The 9,597-nt window shown below is 36.5% G+C and overlaps 1 protein-coding gene across 1 annotated transcript in view; it reads left to right on the top strand.

Annotated features, from left to right (window-relative positions):
• Positions 1–8,624, top strand: part of PAXBP1 (PAX3 and PAX7 binding protein 1) — a 48,631-nt gene extending 40,007 nt beyond the window's left edge. The window contains exons 16-18 of the mRNA XM_030888660.2: positions 1,642–1,788; positions 2,947–3,101; positions 7,470–8,624. Coding sequence (XP_030744520.1) covers positions 1,642–1,788; positions 2,947–3,101; positions 7,470–7,587 — 420 coding nt within the window. The 3' untranslated portion in view covers positions 7,588–8,624. The remainder of the gene's footprint in view (positions 1–1,641; positions 1,789–2,946; positions 3,102–7,469) is intronic.
• Positions 8,625–9,597: the final 973 nt, after the last annotated feature.

The following is a 9,597-nucleotide window of genomic DNA, read 5'->3' as shown; positions in this document are numbered from 1 at the left end:
TCCAAAATTAAAAAAAAAAAAAAATTTATTTATTTATTCTTATTTTAAATCATTTTATTGGGGGCTCATACAACTCTTATCACAATCCATACATCTATCCATTGTGTCGAACACATTTGTACATTCATTGCCCTTATCATTCTCAAAATATTTGCTCTCCACTTAAACCCTTGGTATCAGCTTCTCATTTTTCCCCCTCCCAGCTTTAAAAATTTTAATTGATCAAAATAAAAAGTTCAGCTACTTAGTCATACTAGGAAATACTTCAGCCCTTTGATGGTGCTTACTGTTTTGGTAAGACAATCTCCAATCTATTTCATGCAGGGGCCATGCTAATCTTCTCTGTCATTCCAGTGTTAGCATATGTGCTGCCTAAGTTGAGTATTGGCCACTCTAGTTCAACTTTGAGTAGTGTTCCACAGTGTACCTAATTTACTGTGTACCTAATTTAATTGTTAAGATTGCCCTTTTTTTTTGTTAATCTCAAGCTCCCATCTCATCTTTCTAAAAATTTTAAGAGTTTTGTTGACATAAAAAATTCACATAGCAAAAAGAAATTCACATAGCGATGAGTTCTACGAGCCCCCAATAAAATGATTTTTAAAAGCAAAACCAAAAAAAATTCACAGATCATCCAATTCATAGGCTTAAACATATTAAAAAGAGCTGTGCAATCACCAAAATCAGTTTTAGAACATTTTCTGCTTTCTTGCACTAATTTTTATTTGTTCTCTATTTCCCCACAACCTCCACTACCATAACCCTAAGAAACTATTAATCCAGTTACTGTCTATAGGTTTACCTACCCTGGATTTTATACACACAAAAAAAACAGATACAAAAAAGCAAACACAACAATAACAAAACAGAAGAGCCTCAATCCAAAAGAAAGCAGAAAATAATAAAATCTAGACTAAATTTAGAATTGTTCAAAAGGGAGAACAAATGATAAAGTATTAAATTTTAACTACATCTGCCTTAGTTTTCTTTCTGTTGCGCTCTGTCTGAGAAAGGCTTTTCAGAGCCCTGGTCAGTAGTCAGGGCATTCACGAGGCTTAATCCATGTGAGGAGTGTCCAATTGAATTTTGGGCTTTCATTCATCCATAACCTTCTGCCCACCAGGTGCTCAGAATTTAAAAGTCTGATACCATTCTCTTTTTCAGATTTGGACTTTATTACTTAAAATCCTTGATCACACTTCTTCCATGTGGCTTTAGCTGACATCTCACTTAGATGGCTGCTTGTTTGTTTGTTTAAAATATTTTATTGGGAACTCTTACAGCTCTTAAAACAATCCATACATCAATTGTATCAAGCATATTTGTACATTTATTGTCATAATTTCCTAGACATTTACTTTCTATTGAGCCCTTAGTATCAGGCACCCCCCAACCCCAATCAACCCAACCCACCCCTGCCTGCTTGCTTGCTGCTTGCTTTAAGACCCCGGGTGCTATTCTTTCTGATAGGCAGGCACTATCTGATGTCTTCACCACACTTTACTAAAACACCCATATCTTCAATGATCCTTCAGGGGAACAAGTATCCAGTAGGGTCGTGTCATATGAACTAATTGTACTTAGATTTGGATTATGATTTACTGCATAACATTGATCAAAATTTGTTTTCTTTCTTCCTAGCTACTAGGGAATTTTCTTCAGTGGTATGGCATTTTCTCAAATAAAACCCTGCAGGAGTTATCGATAGATGGTTTACTGAATAGATATATTCTCATGGCTTTCCAGAATTCAGAATATGGAGATGACAGCATCAAAAAGGCCCAAAATGTGAGTTAATTGATATATATTGTCATTTTTAAAGCCTATAAGTTAAAGTGAATTAAGTGTTTGCTTGTTTTAAAACAAGAGGATTTTGAGAATATTATGAAACCCCTTGATCACTGGTATTGGTATATGATGGACCATCAGTTTACTTACTTGGATATTTTTAAACTACATAGCATTTTTTTAAACGAAAACCATTTTATTACATATATATGTATGAGTGAAGGCATGTATGCATGTTTCTGTTTACCTATTGACTTATATCAGATTTTTGTGTAAGATTAATAAAAGTTTTTATTTGGGGATAATCATTATATTACTGTTGAATTGATACTATTTTGAATATTACCACAGAATGCTTTCTTAGCGCAATTAGAAAATAATCTTGCTTAATACATTTTTGTTTTCTACTTTATATAAATGAGTTACAGTTTGGTCTTTTAAAAACATATTCTTGAAACAGTCACAAAAGAAAGGTGTTTTTTCCCCTCCATCAAGTCAGACTAAAGGTCCTTAGTCTTTGTGAATCTGGAAGAATTGTTCAGCTTCTATGCTTATAGCCTTGACACTTTAAAAGATGACAGGCTAATTATTTTGTAGACTATTCCTCATTTATGGGGAACACTTCATTTTTTGTGACAGTGTTCCCACATCACTTTGTACTTGTTCTACATGGCCTGTGGATCAGTTTTAAAGTCCCTAATGTACTTAGTATTAGACAAGATATATTTTGTTTTGAGTTACCTGGTGTAGCTGTTGGAGTAAAAATTCAGGTATAGCTGTGTAGTTAATGTAGGAAGTAAGGTTTAAAAGTAGTTTATATTTCAGAGAAATTACATTTAGCATAATACCAATCATCTAGTTAAGTGCATTACAGTGATCATCTAAACCAGTGTTTCCCAAAGTGGGCAATACTGACCTGGGAGGGTGCTAGAATGATCCAAGAGGGGCTGCGAAAACAATACCTACCTTTATCCTAGTTATGCACTGTGGTACAGAGGGTTTACTTGCCAGGGCCCTAAGTGGTTACTTTTTTATAAAGGGACAGTACACCTAATAAATTTGGGGACCTGGGATCAAGATCTAGCTTTTACATACTTGCTTTTTTTTTTTTTTCATACTTTCTTATATTTTAACTTTATTTCATATTTTTTGTTACAGGTAATCAATTGTTTTCCCAAACAATGGTTCATGAATCTAAAAGGGGAAAGAACTATTTCTCAATTAGAAAATTTTTGTCGCTATCTCGTGCACTTAGCAGATACGATTTACAGAAATAGTATTGGGTGTTCTGATGTGGAAAAGAGAAATGCAAGGTAATTTTAATTACTTAATGAATCACTTCTCAGCCTTTTGTCTAAGATCAAGTGTAGTAATTATTTAATGAGAGATGACCTTGAGTTTCTTTTCTTCAATGTTTGATTTCATATTATAAGAAGGTTTTAAGTAAAGACTTTTGATAACAGTTTATAATATTTGTTCACTTAATATTTGGAAGTCTTCCAAAATGCACACAGTTCTTCATTGTTGTAAATTGTCACAAAAAGTATTTTGTGAACGTATTAAGGAAGAATTTCTTGTTAGGATTGAAAGACCATCAGAAAAATGGATGTGCCTCTGTTTTCTGTCTCTTCTCCCTTAAGGAACTGGAGCTGTTTGTGTGCTGATGCCTTGGGCCTTCGTCTTTGGAGGTTCATTGTCCATATGTAAACCCTGGAAAAGATAGTCTCTTAAACTCAAAGTAGATTAAAAGATATATCCCAACTTGGATAATTATGCTCCATGTTGTTTTTCTGTATCAAGAACCACTCATGTTTTGGGAGGCTTGCAATTTATGTATACATGTGGGAAAAGAATGAACAAGCATTTGTCCTTTCTGTGGTACCCTTTATTACTACATTCATGTCATGAATGTTCCAATTCTGGAATATAATGACTAGAACAATTGGGAAGGAGTCCTGGTGGTGTAGTCGTTAGTGTAATTAGTTAATCAGTTAGTGTCTCAAACCCACCAGCTACTCAATAGGAGAAAGATGCAGCAGTTTACTTCCATGATGATTACAGCCATGGAAACCCTGTGGCGCAGTTGTACTGTATCCTGTGGGCATTCCATGAGTCAAAATTGAATCAAAAAATAATAAAATTTGAAAGAATTTTCTTTTACATTTTCTTTTATGTATTTTTCTATTTGTAGAACTTTGTTTTTGTTCAGTTGATAACATTAGTCATATCTGTATAACAAAACCCTGTGTCTTCATCCTGATTCCCCTTCCCATGAAGCAAAATTTTTCTCTTAAGAGAAATATGGAATGGTTGTAGTAAAACTAAAAGCAAAATAAACTAGAAAATATGGTATGTTCACAGTATAAGTAAGAGCAAAACAATAGACTTGTGCTAAAAAACATTGACAAAGTGATTCACCAGGGCTCATTAGGAATGTAAATTCTTTTTTTCCCCTGAGCATTCCAGATATATTTATTAATTTTGTGGGTTTTTAAATACTTTTATAGGGGCTCATACATCTTTTATTACAATCCATACCTTCTTCCTCCAGTGTGTCAAGCACTTTTGCACATATACCACAATCATTTTCTTCCCACTTGAGCCCCTGATATCCACTCGCCATTTCTTCAACCACCCACCCACCCTCACAAACCCTTGAGAAGTTATAGATTATTTTTTCCATAACTTATATCATCCTCCATCGCCACTCACCCACGTTTCCGTTATTTGTCCCCCTGTGAGGGGTATCTAGATTGATCCTTGTGATCGGTTCCCCCTTTCTTCCCTCAACCTCCCCTAATCCTCCTGGTATCTGTACTCTCCTTGTTGGTCCTGAGGGGTTTATTTTTCCTGGATTCCCTGTAGCGGTGTGCATGTTCTGATCTAATCAGATTTGTAAGGTAGAATTGAGGTCATGATAGCAGGGTGAAGGAAGCACCAAAGAACTAGAGGAAAGTTGTGTGTTTCATGGGTGCTATACTGCACTCTGACTGGCTCATCTCTTCCCTGTGACCCCTCTGTGAGGGGATGTCCAATTGTCTACAGAGGGCCATTGGTCTCCACTCTATGCCCTCCTACCCCCATACACCTTGGGTTAGGTTTTATTCTGGGTCTTAGATGCCTGATACCTGATCCCATCAACACCTCATGATCACACAGGCTGGTGTGCTTCTTCCATGTGGGCTTTGTGGCTTCTGAGCTAAATGGCTGCTTGTTTATCTTTAAACCTTTTAAGACCCCAGAAGCTATATCTTCTAATAGCCGGGCACCATCAGATTTCTTCACCACATTTGCTTATGCACCATCGGGAAGGTGAGCATCACAGAATGCCGTATTGTTTGGTTTGTTTTGGGATTTTGAGTCATTTTCTTTCTTTTTTTTTTAAATCATTTTATTAGGGACTCATACAACTCTTATCACAATCCATACATACATCAATTGTGTAAAGCGCATTTGTACATTCATTGCCCTCATCATTCTCAAAACATTTCCTCTCCACTTAATGCCCCTGGCATTAGGTCCTCATTTTCCCCCTCCCTCCCCACCCCTCCCCTCCCTCATGAGCCCTTGATAATTTATAAATTATTATTTTGTCATATCTTGCCCTGTCCGACGTCTCCCTTCACCCACTTTTCTGTTGTGCGTCCCCCAGGGAGGAGGTCACATATAGTTCCTTATAATCGGTTCCCTCTTTCCAACCCACTCTCCCTCTACCCTCCCAGTATCACCACTCACACTACTGGTCCTGAAGGGATCATCCACCCTGGGCCGAATTGTTATATCAAAGTGATACTGTGTTAATGGAGTACTTGAGTCGAGGCCCAATATCCATATGCAACCTTAATTCTTAACATAGAGTACATAGTTCTATTCCCCTCTCATTATATATATATTTACATATGTACATGCCTGTATTTGGGCCTCTATAAATGTCCTTTGCCTCCTGGGTCTTTCCTCTATTTCCTTTTTACTTCCCTCTTGTCCCACCATCATGTTTGGCCTTCATTCAGGTCTAGTAATTCCTTGCTGCTACATTGCCCATGATTGAGTCCCACTAGGCATCCTATGACTTTTCTTCCATTGATTTTAGTTCATTTGTTGTTCCCTTATCCCAGGGTTGGTCCCCCCTCCCCTTCCTTTCTCTCACCTCCCCTTCTGTATCCCCTCGGAACCATTGGTCCCGTTCTTTTCATCTCCAAATTATTTATCCTGCCAGTGTTAACCAGATAGACATGAGATACATTAATAAGTGCAAAACCCAGGCAAATCCAAATAAAACAACAAAGGAAGTCAAAACCAACAAAACAATAACAGCAGCAGCAATAAACAAACAAAATAACGATAACAAAAAGCCACTGACTGAAATAGAAAAACCTGTAAATAGTTCAAGGTCTGTTTCTTGGCCTTTACGAGTGTTTTCCAGTTGAATCTGGTGGGTTCCACACTCTTGCCTCCCAAGTCTATTTTTGGTATTCCCCTGGGGTTTCAGTCTGCTCCCCTCGCTGCTCTGCTGCTTGCCTTCAGTGCCTTCCCGCAGCGTCATGGTTCAGTGTGGGTAGCTGTCCCATGGTGAGGCCAGCCCTGCAGTCCTCCCCATGCGATGTAAACTCCTGAGTCCTATTCTAGACCTACTGAATCAGAATCTGTGCGGGTGGGGCTTAGGAATAAGTGTGCTGGCAACCCTCTAGGACAGTGGTTCTCAACCTGTGGGTCATGCCCCCTTTTGGGTCGAACGACCCTTTCACAGGGCTCGCCTAAGACCATCGGAAAATACATCTTTCCGATGGTCTTAGGAACTGAGACACTGCTCCTCTATCCATCTCCAGGTGGGTCCGCCCACATGCAGATTAGTACCTGAGTACCCAGTGTGAAGACTGTTAATCCATGGTACACCATGCTGCAAGACAAAATTTCATGTCATTATAAATAAATAATTCACAATATTACATTTTGTTTTTGTGATGAATTACCATGCTTTAATTATGTTCAATTTGTAGCATTGAAAATACATTATCTGCATATCAGATATCTACATGATGATTCTTAACAGTAGCAAAATTACAGTTATGAAGTAGCAACGAAAATAGTTTTATGGTTGTGGGTCACTACAACATGAGGAACCTGTATGAAAGGGTTGCAGCCTTAGGAAAGTTGCAAACCAATGTTGTAGGAGATGTCAATGCACTTCAAAATTTGAGGATTATGTCGTATACAGCAGAATGGCTTCTAGCTATGGTTGTAAGGAAAGCTGTGCTATGCTTTATTGGTGTCTTTGAGGGGAGTGAGAATTACACTGGATCTTATGGGGCGGTGGTGAAGACATACAGATATCATTGGTGCCTCAGGTGTATTCTAAAGGAGCATAGGACATTGGGAAGGAATAGACAGGATTCTGTGCTAGTGTGGCAACTTGCTGCTATCTTTCCTTTTTCGGGTATTAATGAAAGTCACAGTGGAAATGTTTTGTTTTTAAAATCTTTAAACAAAATTTCATTTAATAAGGATAAAAAACATGTTTTTACATGCTGTGTAGCTTGTTTACTTTATTCTCTTTTTAGACGAAAAATGTTTGTAAAAATGGAATTACAGATCTCTCAAGTAGTCATATAGTTGATAGCAAATTTTCCCATCAAGCCTGTTGTGTTCATTAATAATATGCAACTGCCTTCTTTCTACTTTAGGGAAAACATAAAGCAGATCATTAAACTGCTAGCAAGCATTCGAGCTCTAGACCATGCCACGTCTGTTGCAAGTGAGCACAATGTCAAGGAATTCAAGTCTTTGATCGAAGGAAAATAGACCATCTATGCGACCACAAAGCCTGTTTTCTTGCATACCATTCCTAATGTATAAATTTTGTACATATGTAAAGTTTCTTAAACTGTAAAATACTGATTCTTGTTTGAATACAAAGAGCATTATTATATTCAATACTGTGTCCTTACCTGTAATTTTTTTTGGAATGAAAGGAATTCAGATTATTTCTAGGACTTTTACTGCCTGTCATACTTTGTTTACAGAAGTACTTTGTATAGTCATTCAAATTAGCTCTCACAGTTAATTGTCCTCTGTAAACATCTTGTGCAGTGTAAATTGTGTAATTATGCATATATGTATTTATACCACCATGGAGTTACTTTCACACTGGAAATTTGTGATGTTTTTCTACAGAATAAGCCTTTTAACAGCAGAAAATTCGTTGGTAGCAAATTGTCATAGGAAAGTTATTACACATTGCAACAAAAGGGCTGGCAGCTGACTAAATGTTCATCACCTTTTGGTGAGCGGTTGCTACCACAGTGGCTGTACTGCCTTAAAACAGATCTAAGTTGTAGACTGAGTCATTGGGTGAACGGCGAACTTTCCTCTGAATCAGCACTATAGTCAAATGTGGGTTAGCTGGGAACTCTTAATATATGCAAAATAGTTTGGGTGGAACACAAAAGTTTTCATTAAAAAAAAAATTAACAATCTCACAACTGAACTGCATGTTTTGGGGCTGACTGGCCTGTCTCATTCTTGATTTTACTCCTTGGCCAGCTTACAAATACATGCATTTGAATTTTAATAGTCTGTCATACTTAAAATCCCACATATGTGAGTTATATATGCAATAAAGAATACACCTTGCCAATTAGCTATGCCCAGGCAATTTAGTATCCCATGGTCTTCTATAATGTTTATATACAACATTGTAAATATTCAGAGAACTTGTTTTAAAGTTTACGCTTTCTGATCTGTGATTTTCAAAAGGAACATTTTGGAAATTAAGGACTATTGTTTGATAATTATATATAATTATGCTTTAGCCAAGCATTAAATTAATTTTTACATAATCCTTTGTATTCTGCCAGTGACTATTTTTAGTTAAAGCATTTCTTAAGGATTCTTAATATACTGGTTCTGTGTGTGCCCTTGGTCAAGTTAGGTAATAATTTAAACACTATCGTGCATTTTAATTGTCAGTTTTCTCTTCATTGTAAGAACATTGCTTATTTTTACATATCATTTTAGGTGTTTTTTAGTTTTGGATCAATTTTTTTGTCACGCCTTATTACCTACTAAATAGAACTGAAATTAGAACCTATCCCCACCTTTAATAGAATAAAATGTATAAATATGCATAATATGCATAATCATGCACTGCATTTGGGCCTTAAATTATATTTTCCTAAATTCACTTTGCACTTACTTTCTGCTCTTAATATAGTTACTTATATCTGCTTTTTAAAACTCTTATAATACACTCAGAATTTTTATCTCGTGGGCCTTGATATACGGTAGATTTAGCATAGAGCTGTGCACAAAACAAATGTCTCATAGCCCCAGTCAGAAACATTTTCATTCTTGAAATAGCTAAAGGAAGCTGTTTTTTATTAAAATAATTTTTTCTCTTTTCAACTTTTCTTTTGGGGCAGTCCTCAATTCCATTTTATCAAAACTGCCTAGAACAATACCCGATAGTTGTCAACAAATGTTCAATAACAATTTGTTGAATAAATCTACATCTAAATAAGAAAATGGAAGCATAATAGTAAGTTACTTAGACCTATGTAACATATTCTTGTCATTAAGGTTTCAACACATTTTTGTAGTTCAAGTAATTATTTGATTTCCTGTACTAAGAATCCTGAAAACAAACTATTGCCATTAAATCATTTCCTACATAGCAACCCTGTAGGACCGAGTAAAGCTTCCCCTGTGAGTTTCTGAGACTAACTCTTTGCAAGAGTAGATCGCCTCCTGTTTCTCCTGTGGTTGCTGGCTTCAAACTACTGACCCTTTGGTTAGCAGCCCAATGCATAATTC

Source organism: Echinops telfairi, unplaced genomic scaffold (genome assembly GCF_000313985.2).
Source record: "Echinops telfairi isolate 266 unplaced genomic scaffold, ASM31398v2 ScPeMD7_7469;HRSCAF=8507_0, whole genome shotgun sequence".
NCBI classification, from domain to species: Eukaryota; Metazoa; Chordata; class Mammalia; order Afrosoricida; family Tenrecidae; genus Echinops; species Echinops telfairi.
Note: the sequence above shows the minus strand (reverse complement) of the source record. Positions and strands in the feature narration are given on the sequence as shown.